The following is a 17,597-nucleotide window of genomic DNA, read 5'->3' on the forward strand; positions in this document are numbered from 1 at the left end:
CAGTCTGTCTAGGGGCTCCTTAGAATTTGAGGCCCACAGAGGATCCAATACAATATTAGCAACTATCAGAGTTACAAATGAAAACAATAAGCATTGTATATTATGGAGACCATAATAAGGCATTCAAATACATCACAGAATAATTGAAAGGTCAAATGAAATCAAGCAAACAGGCATGTATCAATTATCAATTATAACTTCATACAGTTGTAAAGTGCTGGGGATATAAAGAAAGGCAAAAGACCTTTATCTTCAAGAAACTCACTTTTAATAGGGGAGAGAGGTGGACACCATGCAGACAACTATGGACAAAGAAGGTATATATAGGATAACATGAAGTCATCTCAGAGGAAAAGCAAACATGTTAAGGGGATGTGGAAAAGTCTTCAGGTAAAAAATGAGGTTTTAACTGGGAGGGGGAAGAAGCCTGGGATGGTGATGAGGAGGGAAAAAATTCCAGGTGTGAGGCCCAGCCAGTGAGAATACACTGAATCAGAAAATGGAGTGTCTAATCTGGGGAGAGTAAGAAGGCTTTTGTCACTGGGTCTCACAATATGAAAAAAGGGAGTAAAGTATAAGAAGATTGGAAAGTTAGAAAGGGACCAGGTTGAGAAGGCCATAAGAAGCCAAAGAGAAGGTTTTCTATTTGATCCTAGAGGTAATAAGGAACATGGGAGTTTCTTGAATAAGGGAAGGGTGAGACTATCAGACTTCCACTTTGGGAAGATCATTTTGACCGCTGAGTGGAGAATGCGCTAGAGTGAGGACAGACTTGAGGCAAGAAGATCAACCAACAGGCTAGTGCAATACAGGATGAAAGTCTACCCCAGGGTATTGGCAATGGCAGGGAGCATATATGAGAGATGTTACAAAGGTTAAAAAAACAGGATATGACAACTGATTCTATATGGAGGGTGAGACAGAGAGAGGAATAAACATATAGTGACATATAGATTGAGAACCTAAGTAATTTAGAGGATTGGTGGTGCCCTCAACTAGGAAAGGTAGGAAGTGAGAAAGGCTTGGAGCAAAAGATAAGTTCAGTTTAGGATATACTGAATTTGAAAGGTCTATGTAACATCAGTTTTGAAATGTCTAATATATAATTGAAACTGCAATATTGACATTCATTTGGAGGGCAGAACCAGGTAAATAGATCTGAGACTCAAACTCAAAGAGATGATTATTAAATCCATTAGAGCTGATGAGATCACCAAAAGAAATGGTAAAGAAGGGGAAGAGAAAACGACCAGACCCCAGAATATAATTAATCCTAGCAATATGGAAATAAATTATTAGATCAGAGTAGGAGTAGACCGTATGATGTGGCAAGTAGACAACTAAAAAAACCTTGGTCTTCATTGAGAAATAGCATCCAGGAATGAGACAATTGTCACCACATTGTACTGTACACTTGTCAGGGAAATCTAGTGGTTTGGGCCTAATTCTATCTGCTTGTTCCTTCTCAGTCTCACTTGATGGATTATCATTGGCACCCTGCCTTCCGACTGTAGGTGAACCCCCAAGTTCTGTCCTGGGACCTGTTCTCTCTCTACACTGTTTCACTTGACAATTTCATCAATTGCCATTGCAAACAACTCTGATATCTAAATCTAGCTGAGTGTTTCTTCTGACTTGTAGCCCATCATCTCACCAACTGCCTATTAGATGTTTGAATTAGATGTTCTATAGAAATCTCAAACTCTACTTTTCTAAAGCAGAAACTCAGAAACTGCCTCCCCAACTGCAGCCCCTACCCCCCAAAAATCAACCCCTGTTCCTCTACTCTCTATTTTGTCATCCTCAACTCCTGATTCTCATTCACTCAACATATCCAGTCACAAACAATCCTATTGTTTCTCCTCCTAAAGTTAGTCTTGAAGCTCAGGTCACATCAAGAATTTGAAAAATACATGAAAGAAGAGGGTTTAAGCTTAATCTTTTTGACTCCAGAGGGAAGAATTGGGAGCCTTGAGCTGAACTGGTGGAGGCAAAACAGGTTAAATATATGAAAAAAATATAGTAATAGTATAGTAGAAGAAGCTATATTGTGATGTAGTAACCTCCTCCCTTACTGGAATCTTTCAAATAATGATTCCCAGAAAGAAAAAATATCCTTTTCAGGTATGATCTAGACTAGCTGGCCTCTGAGGTCCCTCCCTATTCTGCTATTCTGTGAAATCACCAGGGCCCAAAAATGCTGAGAAAGGCTTCATCAGGCAGACGCTATAAAATATTTATTAAGTACTTACTAAGATTCCAGATACTTTGCTAAGGGCTGGCAACCAAAAGAAAGTGTGTGCTCTTAAGGAACTCACAGTCTAATGGCGATGACAACATACAAACAGCTATGTACAAACAAGCTACATATGGGACAAAAAGAAATCAACAGAGGGAAGGTACTGAAGCTATCATCATGAAGAAGACAGACCTCAAGCTGAGACCTGAAGGTTGGGTAGTTTCAGTGGAGTGGGGTGGAGGGGGCTCTGAGTGGTACAGGCATGAAAGAATGTGCAGGTAATTCCCTGAAGGCATTCTTGACATATAAGGGCAGCAGAGAACAGTGAATTGACTAAACAAGGGGATGTGGGAGAGCCAGATACTAGGAACAGGACTGGTATAAAATGAATCATTCTAGTTTACATATGATGCTCAGCAGCATGAAGGTGGAGCGAGTAGACCAGAATGAGTGGAGCAGTTAGTGGCAGCCTCCAGTGCTAGGCCCCTGGATTTTTCTGCCCTTGTGTCTTCATAGATGTAAGCAGTGACTGTTTATGAATGGCTATGTGCATAATGACTCATGCCATTTAGTGCCCAAATATAATCTACTCTAGATATGAGAGGGAGACAGAGATAGACAGAAATAGAGAAAGAGACAGAGACAGAGAGATGGAGACAGAGAGACAGAGACAGACAGAGAGAGACAGAAATAGAGACACAGAGACAGACACAGAGACTCAGAGACAGACACAGAGACAGACACAGAGACAGAGACACAAAGGAGTGCACAAAAAGGAAGTCCACGGTCCAAATTCAATTTGAGTGCTCAGGCTGAGTTGACCTTATTTTTGTTCTGACTCCTTATAGGTCATTAAAGAAGTCTGGCGATCTCTGGGTGAAAGCTTACTATTCCACCTGAAACAGAATACATACGTCTTGGATCCTGGGCATGGGTTGGGGAATGGGGAAGGTATTTTCATTGCTTTATTATCCTTGAATGTTGGAGCACTTTGAATATGTCAACTTGTTGTCCAGACCACAGACACAGAAACACCAGACTTTGTCCTACAGGGTTATCATTCAAAATAAGAAATAGAGGAAAGAAAAGACTGGTTTGTGTCAGAGAGGAGAAGGGAATATGGGATTCTCTTTTCTGTACATCAAAACTTAGTCTTTTCAACAGGCCCTCTCTGTGCCATCTCCTTTGAAAGGACTACAATGAATAGTAAAGCATTTCTTAACAGTGATTCATTGAAGAAGAATTGACCAAGGAGAGTCATATAGATAAGTTATAGAAATTCACATTTCTCTAGAGTTTTAAGGTTTGCACAAGGCTTTCTTTCCCCCACAACAACCTCATGAAGAAATTCATGTAAGTATTATCATGTACATTTTACAAATGAAGAAACTGAGGCCCAAAAGGTTAATCACATAGGTAGCAACACTCGATCCACTACACTGTTAGTAGATAGGAAAACATGGAAAACTATTGCTTGGAGGAAGGAGGAATTAACTGTTTATGGCACGTCTGTTTGGGATGACAAATCGTGTCTTTTCATTCTTTAGTGAAAAAGAGCTGATTTTTACATACAGTTGGCAAATCACTTAGGTACTCTGTTATGAGCTGCATTTCACAGCTGAGCAACCTGAAAACCAGAGAAAAGAAGTAAATTGCTCATACCTATACAAAGGAAGCAAGATGCAAATCCTGGTCTCTCTTCATTCCATGTCCATCCAGAGCTATCTCCATTAGGATACATAGTCGTTTGGGCTCACAAGCCCCAGAGGCCAACTGTCCCAGCACCTTGAGGAAGGTTTTTAAAGTGATCATTGGAGATCAGCATGCTTTCCTCTCTCCTCTTTACAAAATCCCTTTGTTTATCATCCCCAAGTCATGCAGTTCTGTCTCCAGTATCCTAGGCTAAGATGCTGGTGTTCATGCTTCATCAAATAGGCTGTACACTTAGAGGGGACTGGAATCACTGGACAGGCCTGACTCAGCTAAGATGCAGGGTCACATGGGATCATCCCCTCAGCCTCTTAAAATTCTTCTATGGAAGTACCCTTCTAATTCTTCTCAATATTTAGTGTTCTTTCTGTCCTCAAACTGACTTGTATTTAGTAGTCTGTTCTTAGGTTATATCCTCCCAGGAGATTTAAAGCTCCTTGAGGGCAGGAAACATTTTTCCATTTTATTTTTGCATTCTCAGTGCCTAGCACAGCACCTTTTAGTACAAGTCCCTAATAAATATTTTGATGACTGATTCTTGAAAATGTATGTCATATAGTTTTATCGTTCAAGGTTCAACTTAGGTCTCACCTCCGTTAAGAGCCCTTTCCCCAACTCCTTGGGCTATCAGTATTGTCTTTCCTCAAATTATCTTAAATTTATGTCTCTATTTATATTCTCTGTCCTCCACTACAACATAAGTTCCTTGAGGGAAGGAATTGTTTCTTTTCTATGTCCCCAGCATCTCTTACAGTGCTTTGGCAAATAGGAGGTTAATAAAAGTTTATTAGATTCTTACCAACACCTTGGAAACAAGATTGAAGGACATGCTCAGCCTCACTGTGATCTCAAAAGTGCATTTTTCTTGGCTATTTCAGTGGTGTTAGTCAATGTGGGATGTATCTAGGATTATTCTACTGATGTGATCCGATACCAGAATGGAAGATCTCTCCACCTACCTTCAACTCCAGAGCCTACACTCCTAAAAATAATTTCTCGAGTGACTAATCCCAATGTATGGAATTATATCAACTTTGCTAACCATCCAGGTAACAATTATACACTTTCATACACACATTCTTTCCAATAAAATTTAAGCTACTTGAGATTGGAAACTGTTTCGTTGTTTTGTTTTGTTTTTATATCGGTCCACCAACAGTGCTTGGCATATAGCAGGATCTTTAAAAATATCTGTTGGATTCAACTGAATTGAATAACTTATAAATGAATTATCCATATGAGTCAATAGAGGGAGTTTCTACACCAAGGAATTCCCTCTGCTTATAAAATCACAGATCTGTACTTGAAAAAAGAAAACAACTCTGTCATCTTTGATCTTGAACCCTCCACTCTATATCACTATTGTTTCCACTAGCTATTAACCGTCCCACCCAAATATTCCCCATTTTCCCCTTTCACCTTAGTCCAAAAGTGGAGGGACTTTTCTCAAGAGGGTTTGATTAAGGACGTAACAACAAAAGAAATTTACACTTGTCAATGACATGCAAAGCCCTTTTCTCATGCCATCCTACCAGGTAGATACCACAAGTATTATTGAGCCCATTTTGCAAGAGGGGAGGCTGAGAGCTCTGACTTATTTAAGTTCACACAGCTAAGAACCAGAGCCAGGGTGTATGAGGAAAACAATAAAACAAACTCTCAGAGGGCAGAATTAACTTGTAGAGTATGGGAATCCACCTCCACACAGCCCCTCCCCCATTACTCTGCCCTCTAATTTTCCTAGAGTGTTATGTAGCTTATCTTTGCCCTGGTCTGTCATACCTTGGATCCAGCTTACTTACCAACCTAGTGGAACTCTGTTATTAATTCTTGGAGGCCCATCTCTTTTCGAATATCACCAGCATCTGGCCTGAGTTACCAAGAGGCCCTATTGTTTTACCTTGGAATAAAGGAAAGAAAACAATTCTTCCTTCCTCTGGATTCGCTGAGATTTGCACTTTGGATACTCCTTTGATATCGCTCCGGATTACCTCCTTGTTATACTCTGAATTCACCATTCTGTTTCTTTTCTCCAAACCTTTGCAAAGGCTGTTCCCCACGCAGGGAATGTAATCTTTTACCTGGCTGGAGCCATTACCGAAGTTGTAGTCATACACATAGCTCTTATTTCTAAAACATAAGCCAAACTGAGAGTCCCGGATGGCAGTGAGCTGGTATATGGGTTTTGGTGTCTGTCCACTGATTAGGCAAATAAACTACACCTCACCATTAAACTGATTGATATGTGACACTTTTCTTTCTGTTCCTTGAAATCCTGGACCTTATTGTCATAAGAGCCCTTTCATCTCACTAACAAGAAATTGGTGTTCAGAGAGGAAATGACTTGCCCAAGAAGATACAAGAAGTACGTAGCAGAGAGAGGCTTTGAACCCATGTCTTCCTGGCTCACTGGCTGGCTCTTTCTCTGCTATACCGCATGTCTCTCATTATAGTTATTATTCAAGCCAAATCCCTGAGAAGAATCTTGAAAAGCAATAGAAACACTCCTCTGGGAAGTCCAGCTCTGAAACAGCCCAAGAGCAGCCAATGAGGATTTTTCTCCTGAACTCTCCACAGTCCCCGGGGCTAGAGAGGCCCAGGAGAATGGGCCCCAATTCCGTAGGCTTGGCCTATGTACAGCTCCATTCAGTGCACCTGCAAGGATGCTGTTTTAGCATTCCTCTCAGTCTGAATTTGGTGGAAGCAGGAGAATTCCAAGTGAGAGCCCTGGAAACATTGAATCCCCATTATCCCTAGGATGGTGTATTCAGAAGCTAAGGGACTGTTTCTGAGGGTACCCAGACTCTAGTCTCATCAAAGTCAAGGAAATGAAAAGAGAGTAGGAGGCCCTGAAGATGGGATGAGTTATTAACTTTTCTGACATTGCTGAGAATCTTCCTGGACTTCAGAGGAAGGACTGGATCAATTCTAAAAGGAGCAAAGAGAAGCATTTGCTTGAGACAGAGGCATCTCACAAAGAGTGCTAAAAACTCAGGGCGTAAAGAAGCTTCTGTTAAATGCAAAAATGCCTTTCTCTTTTCACCATCTGTGTATTGAGGCAGGGATTAGGGTCTAGGGAAAGAGGACTGGATAGAACATCATTATACGTGCTTCCACTGCCATCTCTATATCTAACTCATCAGGTGACCTGGGGCAAGGTGCTTCTGCCAGGCTTTTATCTCTGGTAAGATGAGACATTTGGACTAGATGCTCTCTACAATACCATCTATCTTGAGTACTCCATATTCTCTTTTCCAAGTTTTCTTCCAGAACCAACATCCTGTGGTTGTTGACTGACTTCTGCTACTTTGATTGAACCACCTTTACACTACACATTTCCTAGTAGTCAACGATTCTGTTTAATGGTTCTACAATTGTTTGGATGTATAAAGTAGATCTAATCAATTCAATAAACATTTACTAGGCATCTATTGTATACAAGACCCAGGGACACAAGTCCAGTATATCTCAAAGTCAAGACTTAAATTCAGATCTTCCTGACTTAGGGATGAATAGCTCACTTCCCACTATGCTCTGTTGCCTCTCAGGACCCTGAGACCACTCTCTAAGATTACAGCTTGTAGAAAAGTTGTCAATTTGCATGAAGGGTGGTGAAGATTTAATTGTAGGTCTAGACTCTTTCCAAAGAGAAAAAAATACTATGAACTAAGTCTATAAGTTTATGTCATACATTTGTATATATATATATATATAATTTTTATACCCTTTCCACAACTTTTGCCTAATCTGATGCTTATTACTTTGTGACTTTCTGTAACACACTTCCGTTTTATTGCCTTTAATTTTTTTATTTTCACTTCTGATGGATATTCATTTATCAAATCCTCACCTTAAGAGTCTTTGACTGGCTTTTTAAAAGAGCTTCTTCTATATCTTGACACATGAGGGTAAACCATATTGTACAGAAAACAGTTCTTAAAGATTTTTAAAACTGGAAACACTGGTCAGCATTTGGTACATGAATAAATTACACTTATAGTGAAAATCTCCCCGTAAGTTTTGAAAATCTGGAGGAAATTCATATCATTTGAAATGTCTTCCATCTTAGAATATTACCCAGAGAATGACTTTGTCAATGAGTACATAAAAGTGTTAGTGTCTGATGTTTACAGCATAATAATATGCAACACTACTGGTTTCTGATGTTAGATAAAGTAAATTATATTTCAAACTCCAAATTATGTGGGACATTCTAAAATCTGATTAAAGTTTTATACACCCAAAATTCCAGTTGTATTTAGTTGTAGAAATGTATTACCAATATTCATAGTCAGCTTAATCATCCAGGAGAAAGAAGTTTCCACTCTTCTTTTGTTCAACATCCTTGATTGAATTAAGTTTATTTATTCTTGCCCTGTAGTTTTGTGGCTCTCTTCTGAAAGTAATTTCAAGTTGAGACAAAAATTTATTCATACCAGCCAAAAGTGTTTCCAAGTGTGTTCTTAGATGGAATGCCATCAAAAACGATGACCCATTCTGCTAGATAGGTGGCCATGACAAAGTCATGTTCTGCCACAAAGACTGTCTTTTTGTATGGAGAATGAAATGTTTGACAACTCTGGCTGCCATTAGACGCTGCCCAGAATCCAAGTATGCAGATAGTTCATCAATTAAAGAGACATCAGCAGGCTTGCCCAGACAAAGAGCTAAAGCAACTCCTTGTGACATCACCAGATAATGTCTGCACCTCTTGATCTATGATGTTTTCAATCTGCAGAGGCTTCATTACACTACTGACAAATTGTAGGTGAGTATAAGCTTCTCGTATCTTCTCATGTAATAACTGGCATACACTTCTGTTGATTTGGGACTGATCTTCTGTAGTTTATAGCTGACATTTAGAACTGGTACCTCACCTCCTTCATCAGGTTTAAGTTGGCCAGCAAGCATTCTGATCAATGTAGTTTTACGAGTTCAATTTTCTCTAGCATCACCATGATTTCAGAGTCTGTGAATTTTCTGGCAATGATTGCAAGCTCAAAATCTCCCATCTTTTTCTTCATTCCTGGATATTTATACATATACATCTTTTTCACTTCTTCCTCATTTGCTGTCTTGGCCACTTTAAAAATCAGTGATGCATCTCTGAACTTTAAGTTTTCCGTAGGAACATAACCATCGAAGAAAATGTTTATACCTTCTCCTACGCTAAAAGGCATAGTGACAACACCATAAGCACTTGGCACTCCATACAAACAGCACATGAAGTCAGAGAGATAATCTAAAACACTTAGATCATGCTCCACAACAATTATATATCTATCAGGATTTATTAGTGATCGTACAGTAATGGCAACCTTTAACTGCTGCTTATTAACATCTAGATAACTAGAAGGTTCATCAAACATGAAAATGTCTGCTTTCTGTATGCAAACAACAGCACAAGCAAATCTTTGCAACTCTCCTCCTGAGAGATTCTCAACTTTTCATTCTTAGAGATGGGTTGAGTCAAGCTGCTGACACGCAATAGCTTGTGTCTTTGTTTCATCCTTACGGTCCAAAATAGAACCCACAGTGCCCTTTGCAGCTTTGGGAATCTGGTCCACATATTGAGGCCTGAAAATCGCTTTTAGGTCGTCTTCTAGTAAAATAATTTTGCAACTCAGATCCTCGAAAATAAGTCAAGATTTCTTGCCAATCTGGTGGATCATCATATTTTCCAAGGTTTGGTTTTTGCTTCCCTGCTAAAATTGTCAAGGCAGTTGATTTTCCAATACCATTAGTTCCAGCTAATTCCAAAACTTCACCTGGATAAGGGATAGGCAACCTGTGAAGTTTGAAGGCATTGGCACAATATTGATGCGTTGTATCCTTTTCGTGGTTGCTAGGAAAATACAAATACCACAACCAATGCAAAGTGTTTCTGAAATCCATGCTATTTTGCTCTGTGGTGTGAGCTCTATGCATAGTTTTCCCATTTGCACTACTGGACAACTCTTTTCACACTCCTGTCGGCATTTCTTTGGCTTACATTTTTCATGATTGACAATAGCAATTCTCGTTAATTTGTCTGCCATATTCGTCCCCGTAGGCTTACAATATAGAAAGATGACTTTGTAAGCAAGAGAAGCAGCAACCCAGGTCTTCTGGAGGAAAAGGACCACCCCAGGAGTGGGAAGGGCAGCGGCAGCGATGACCTAAGATTGGGCCTCAGTCTGTAGGGCACACTGCCTTTAATTTTTTTAATCTACGAAATGATGGGGATAGACTAGTTGGTATCTGAAGCCTTTTCTAACTCTAGATTGATGATCCTATGATTCTATGATCTCCTCTTTGCTCCCTTTACCCTAAGTTTGCACTTATATATCTGTGATCTTGTTCCACGTCACGAGTACAATGTTATTTCTATGAGGGCAGAAAGAGTTTCCCCTTTTTTTAGCTTTTTGCCCAGCCTGTTTCTTGTGCTTCCGTATTTAAAAGAAGAGAAAACCTAAGATTTTATCGATCTAGGAAATTTATGGTATGGAAAAATCCCTCTATCCCAGCAGGTAGCACCACTTTTGTAGCTCATAGTCATAAAGAATTGCCTAAAGGCCTGAAAAGCTGAAATAGATCAAAGGTAAAGCTTCAATCAAGATCTTTTTTTGATTCCGAAGTGGTCTCTATGTGCCCTCCATCACTGCCTCGTAGTAGGGAGCACTGCGTTAATAAATGCTTCTGTAATCAAATTGAATAAGGGATCGATCTCCCCTTCTGATCAGTTTCCTGATACTCATCCCCCAACTTCTCATGCCACTACAAGATTGCTCAGACCATCCATGTCTGAACTGCTCTATGGTTGGGTTTTCAGAGCCAAGTTTCCAACCCTAAATCAATCTGCTTCATTGTTCTGCTGAAAAACCTCATCTTGTTTTTAAACCACAAAGATACATAACCCCCAAGGGATATCTTCCCCTAACTTATTGCCCAGACTTGGCTCCAAACAATTTTGGTCTGGTTCCAAAATTAGCTTAGCTGCTCAGGAAAGAGAATTCCCTCCAGTGAGGGGGGATAGTCCAACAAATGGGTCAGAGGTTCTCTGGGCTACCCTGGCTTAGGATCTGATCTTTCAACTTGAGCAGTAATAGATCACAGTCGAAATAAGTGCATTAATTTCAAAGGGTACTAATGTGAAGAGGTAGAGACCTCACTGGGATGTGTAAGCTCTGGAGCACTTGTCTGAAATTCTGTCAACTTACTTCAGGTGACCCTTATGAAGCTCCCTCATCTGTAATGGAATGTGATGGAATGTGATTCATGTGCCTTCCTGGTGCCTGTGACAAATGTCCCTTTAGCTCCCCAGGCCAATGTACTCCACAAATGGACAGAGAGTTTATTTCTAACCAAGAAAACTAAGCATGACTGTCTAGTCATAAATTAAGGACCAGGCTCAGGTACACTCAGCCCTCCAAGGTTCTCACAGAAAGGTCTGTTCAGAGACAGTCGAACAAAACCTTAGAGATCCTCTACTCCAATTGTCTGATTTTTCAGTAAACAAAGCTCTGGACATGGAACTGCAAAGACCTAAGTTCAAATCTGACTTCAGATTCCTCCTGTGTGACCTTGGGTAAGTTATTTAACTTCTCTTAGGGTCACTTCCCTCATCTGTGAAATGGGAATAATGATAGCAATTGCTACCCAGGTCTTTTGTGAATATCAAATGAGATATTTGTAAAATGATTAACAAACTTTAAAGTGCTTTGGAAATGCTAACTATAGTTGTTACACTCCAAGTAAAAAAAGAAAAAAAAAACATTCTTTTCATTTAACTCTATAATCATTATTTCCTACTATCAGGGCTTGGAAAGTGATCAGGTTAATAACAAAATTATTATTACTATCATCATAGGATTATTATCATTGTGGTTCCATATTAATCAATTAATCACATTCATAAAAACCTATCAGTTCAAACCACAGGAGCATAGCTCAACTACTCTTGCCCAGGAGATGGTGGTTTATCCAAATCAAAGACATACTATCAGAGGGAAAATAAACCATATTATGAATATTAGCTTTGCAAAACAAAGCTTGGAATGTGAACCACCAAAAACTCAGGATAGAAACTCAATATTCATTTGTCCCTCATCTTGGGTCATGATGACTCACTCTTGGTATTTTCTCTGTGCCTTTCTTTCATAGATGATATATCTGCTATAGTCATGGCCCAAGGAAACAGCACCACAGTGACTGAATTCATCCTGCTGGGATTTACTATTCACCAAGAACTGCAGTACATCCTGTTCCTGGTGTTTCTGTTTGTCTGTGTCACATCTGTAGTGGGCAATGTTGGCATGATTCTGATCATCAAGATTGACTCCCATCTCCACACTCCCATGTACATTTTCCTCCAACACTTGGCTTTTGTTGACTTCTGTTACACCTCCACCCTCACTCCAAAGATGCTGCAAAACTTCCTGGTGACCCACAAGTCTATCTCATTCTCAGGGTGTCTGATCCAGTTGTTGCTTTATGCTATGTTTGCTACTATTGATTGTTACCTTCTTGTGGCCATGGCCATAGACTGGTATGTGGCCATTTGTAACCCTCTGTGCTACCCAGTGGTCATGTCTCAGAGAGTTTCCATTCAGCTCATTGCTGGGTCTTATGTTATGGGATCCCTGAATGCCTCTATCCATACCGGTTTTACATTTTCTCTGTTCTTCTGTAATTCCAACACCATCAATCACTTTTTCTGTGATGTGCCCCCACTCCTGACCCTTTCCTGTTCCAGAACTAATATCAATATCATGTTGTTAATTGTATGCATGGGCTTCAATCTGATAAGCACTCTCATGGTGGTGTTCTTATCCTACATTTACATCATGGCTGCAATCTTGAGGATGTGCTCTGTTGCAAGGAGATCCAAGACCTCCTCTACTTATGCCTCTCACCTGATGGCTATCATGATTTTCTATGGGACTCTTTCTTACATGTACTTACAGCCTTCTTCTAATGAGTCCCAGGAAAATGATTATGTAGCCTCAGTGTTTTAGGGCATCATCATTCCCCATGCTGAATCCTCTGATCTATAGCCTGAGGAATAAGGAGGTCAAAGAAGCCCTGAAAGTGATGGGCACGTCTTGCTTAATATGCAAGCTCTGAATGTCTGAGTACTACTTTATAGGACCAGCCTGGCAAAAAGCATATTCCCCCATTCTTTCCACAAGTGTTGAAGAATGCTGTAGTTTCCAAAGTCATCAGGACAAGGACTAGACAATGACAAGTCTGCTGTCCTGGTCAGGTTCCATCCAAACCAGCTCAGTCCAACAAGCCTTTTTGAAGTATCTCTTCAACCCAGTGTGGAGATGTAGCACAGTGTGTTGGATATAGAAGGAATATAATCAATGTTTGTGACTTAAGTTGATTGGAAATATGCTGGCTATTAGGAAACAAAGACAAAACAAAAGGACTTTCCTTACCTTTCAAGAGCTTAAATTCAATAGATGGGATGCAATAAGTAAGCAGATAAATATTTATTTTGGAAGTTTGAGGAGCAGTGTCCTTAACATATTCCCATAGCTGACATTTATACCGTGCTCTACGGTTTGCAAAGAGCATCATGCATGCTGTCTCATGTGATTCACCTAACAACCCTGGAAAGAAGGTGCTATTGTTATCCCCATTTTAAAGATGAGAAACTGGGCCTGATAGAGGTTGAGCGACTTGCTTAGGCCTAACTAGCTAGTAAGTACCATAGGTGGCACAGTGGAGAGAGCTAGGTTTAAGGAAGGAAAGCTAATCTTTGTGAGTTCAAATCTGGCCTCAGACACTTATAGCTGTCTGTCTCTGGGCAAAGTCAAGGAAACCTGTTTGCCTCAGTTTCCTCATCTGTAAAATTAGCTGGAGAAGGAAATGGCAAAACACTCAAGTATCTTTGCCAAGAAAACCCCAAAGGGTAGCATGAAGAGTTGGATACAACTGAAACAATTGAACAGCAACAATATAGTGGACTCAAGAAACAATCTTTGTTAATGTATAATAATAATTAACATTGATAAAGCCATTAATACTTATGTAACACTTACTATATACCAACTAAATGCTTTTTATTAATATTATCACCTTTGATCTTTACAACAATACTGCAACCCTGCAAGGTAGATGGTGTTATCATTATTTTACACTTGAGGAAACAGAGGCAAATAGAGGCTGAGTGATTTGCCCTGGGTCACATAGTTAGTATCTAAGGTTGTTTTGAACTCAGGGCTTCCTGGCATCAGACTTGGTGATCTATCCACTGTGTCACCTGGCTGCCAGATTCTCCTCGGTTCTCCTCTCTCTGACATCTCCAGCTGCCAGCTTTCCCCAATCTTGGCCTGAGACTGAGGAGACTCCATAGACCTGAAAGACACCCTCCTAAGTCTGGCAACCAAGGCCCAGAATGAGGTGGGCAGATATTGCAGCCAAGTAAACATGGGTATATGTATATGAGTATGCCAACCTCCCTGGATTTGGAGTCAGAGGATTTGCATCTCAAGCCTCCTTCAGCTGCTTGTTGTCTGTGTGGTGCTGGGCAAGTTACTTTGCCCTTCTGGGCCTCAGTTTCCAATTCTGTAGATTGAGGATGCTCTTCCAGCTCTAGCTCCTCAGATCCTACAACTAGATATCCCCTAACAGCCCTTCCAGACCCAGATCCAATCACCTGATAAACCAAAACGATGTGACTCAGTGGTGTGTCATTTGTTTCATTCATATCCCAGGGCCTGGCACAAAAAAGACGCCTGATAAGAACTTGCTGATCAACTGAATGACATGTGTACTTTGTGATTCACAAAGTGCTTTGCATACAATATTGTATTTGAGCTTCACTTACCATTGTCCCCATTTTAGAGAGGAGAAAATAGATACACAAAGATGGTGGATAGATCACTGAACTTAAACTCTGGAAGACCTGGGTTCAAATCCCTCCTCAGACAGTTACTAGTTGTGTGATGCTGAGCAAGTCATTTAAGTTCTCTGTGCCTCAGTTTCCTTATCTATGAAAGGTGGAAGCTCAGGTCAGTGGCTTCTCAGGTTCCTTCCAGCTTTGAATCTGCTATTCTGTGATCCATCTGTACATGTTTTTGATAATAATGTCCCCAAGAATCTTGCAGGGTCACAAAGCTGATTAATATGTAGAGTGGGATTTGAAACCCTGACTTATCTGGTTTATACTTTGTACCCCTTTTCCTAAATTTATATGGCTATAGATTTTCTCCTTGATCTAAAATAAGGTCCTCAAGACAGGAGTTATTTCATTTTCGAGGTTCTGATAGATGCCATCGCACGGGTGCAGCATTGCTTCTGCAAATTGCTGACTGGGACGCCACTCATTATCTCTGTGACTTCCCAGACAATGTTTTCCATTCTCTGGAAACTTCTCCCCATGTGTGCTAGATTCCCCCATAAGAATATGAGGTACTTGAGGAAAAAATGTGTCATTTTTCTAATTCATTTCACAGGGCTTAAAACGGTACTTGGCACATGGTCATATAACATTTTTGTAATGTTTATAACATTGATAACATGATTCTCATCATCAATACCATTGCTAGGCCTATGTTGCAAAGATATCAAAAAGTGGAGGGAGGAAGGAACTATGTATGAAAATATTTATAGCAGCTTTTTTTGTGGTGGGTTAGAATTAGAAATAGAAGTAATGACCATGAATTGAGGAATGGCTAAAGATGCTGTGGTATATGATTATAATGGAATGTTATTGGGCTGTGAGAAATGACAAGCAGGATGATTTCAGAAAAACCTGGAAAGTCTTACATGAACTGATGCAAAGTGAAGTGAACAGAACCAGGAGAATGCTGCACACAGTAACAACAATATAGTGCAATGAAGAATTGTGAATGACTTAGCTATTCTCAACAATACAATAATGTAAGACAATCCCAAAGGATTAATGATGAAACTTAGTATCCACCTCCAGAGAAGGAACTGATAGTGTTTGAATACAGACTGAAATATGCTATTTTTAACTTTCTTTCATTCTTTTTCTTCTGAGTCTTCTTGTGCAAAATGACTAATATGGAAAGATTTTACACAATTGCACATGCATAACCTATACCTGATTGTTTACTGCCTCAGGGAGGGAGGAGGGAAGGATAAAATTTAAAACTCAGAACTCAGAAAATTAAAAAATTGTTTTAGCATATAGTTAGGGAAAAATAAAATCGTATATATAAAAAAAGTTGTTTGTATTTTTTAAATGCTTGTCATTGCTTTTTTCATTCAGTAACAAGCCTCATTTGGGTTAATCTGTTTCTCTACGAGCTCCACTTCTGAATCTCCAGAGTCCTGATTCATTCATTGTTGGTGAATTGGTCCAAACATCCTGGAAGGTGATTGGAGGCATGAACAGAAATTCTTTAAACTGTGCATATCCATTACCTGAGAAATACCACTAAGAAGTATATTCCACAAACAAGTCAAAAAGAGATCCATATGTAACCAAAAAATTTAGCAGCACTTTTCATTGCAGAAAAATCTGGAAACTAAGTGGATGACCTGATTCATCTGGATAATGACTGACCAAATTGTGGCATGCAAATGTGATAGAAAATAATCACATCATTCACCAACATTGCATATTAAGGATCAGAGAAATGAGTTCATATATAATCATCGTACTTGCTTGTTTTTATATTAAAATGGCTTTGTTACTTAGGGGGCTACATTCATAACAAAAAAAAAGATTTTTTTTCCAAAGGACTTGATAGTTGTAAAATATGTGAATTTGTAAAGAAACATGACTGAAGTTTGAATCCTCAGTCCCAGGGGCCTTGAGGTCTCAGGGTTACCCGATCCTGAAGCAGTTGTCATCACATTTCCCAGAACACCATAGACACATGTTAAATGTTTTGATTGATTGATTATTACTTATGTGACCATGGATGACTCAGTTGATTATAAATAAATATTTTTGATAAACCTCAGTGGATCCCTCTGTAAAATGAAAATGACAGGACCTCAGAAGGTTATAATAAGGAATATGTTTAGAAAACCTTAAAATCATGTAATTGTGGTCTGCAGTTATGATTATTATTCCTTCAGAATTTTTAAGAACTTTGAACACAGTAATGACTCCTCTGGGAAGTTCAGCTCCAAGTCCTTAGGAAAGTAACCAATAATGGCTTTCACTGGAGCTTTCTTCATTCCTTGGGACCAAAAATGCTCAGGAGGGCAGGTCTCAGTGCCATCTGGTTGGCTTATGTTTGCCCACATTTGGAGGACCTGGAGAGATGCCATCTTAGGATGGCACTCAGCCCAGACCTGATGGAAGTAGGGAATGCCAGATTAGGATTAATTCTTCTGCCACAAAGACATTTTCCTACTAATTCCAATGAAGTGTGGATGTTTAATATCTTGGAAGAGAAAAGCATGGAAGATAGAACAATGTCAAAGAGAGAGAAGATCTTGTTCTGAGGCTGAGCAAAATCTTCTCACCTCTAGCAAAGGCAGCGTGAAAAGATAGTAGCAGACCCTGCTGAGGGGTAAGTGAGTAAGACTTCCAGAATTCTGGAGTTACCAATTGACATGTTGGGGAATGGACACATCACCTCTAGGAGTCAGAACTCTTAGAATCTACAACTAAAGGGTCCCTTTAGGGTTTCTAGTCCATTCTCTCCATTTTGAAGGAAAGAAACTGAGGCAGTGA

The 17,597-nt window shown here is 39.7% G+C and overlaps 1 protein-coding gene and 1 pseudogene across 1 annotated transcript; one reads left to right on the forward strand and one right to left on the reverse strand.

The window, feature by feature from the left end:
• Positions 1-8,245: 8,245 nt before the first annotated feature.
• On the reverse strand, positions 8,246-9,988 carry LOC140523292 (ATP-binding cassette sub-family E member 1 pseudogene; annotated as a pseudogene).
• Positions 9,989-12,111: 2,123 nt separating this feature from the next.
• LOC140523293 (putative olfactory receptor 5AK3) lies at positions 12,112-12,945 on the forward strand. Its single transcript, XM_072638229.1, has one exon. It carries the CDS (start codon positions 12,112-12,114, stop codon positions 12,943-12,945), a length of 834 nt encoding a protein of 277 aa, XP_072494330.1.
• The last annotated feature ends 4,652 nt before the right edge of the window (positions 12,946-17,597 follow it).

Source organism: Notamacropus eugenii, chromosome 2 (genome assembly GCF_028372415.1).
Source record: "Notamacropus eugenii isolate mMacEug1 chromosome 2, mMacEug1.pri_v2, whole genome shotgun sequence".
In the NCBI taxonomy this organism is placed as follows: Eukaryota; Metazoa; Chordata; class Mammalia; order Diprotodontia; family Macropodidae; genus Notamacropus; species Notamacropus eugenii.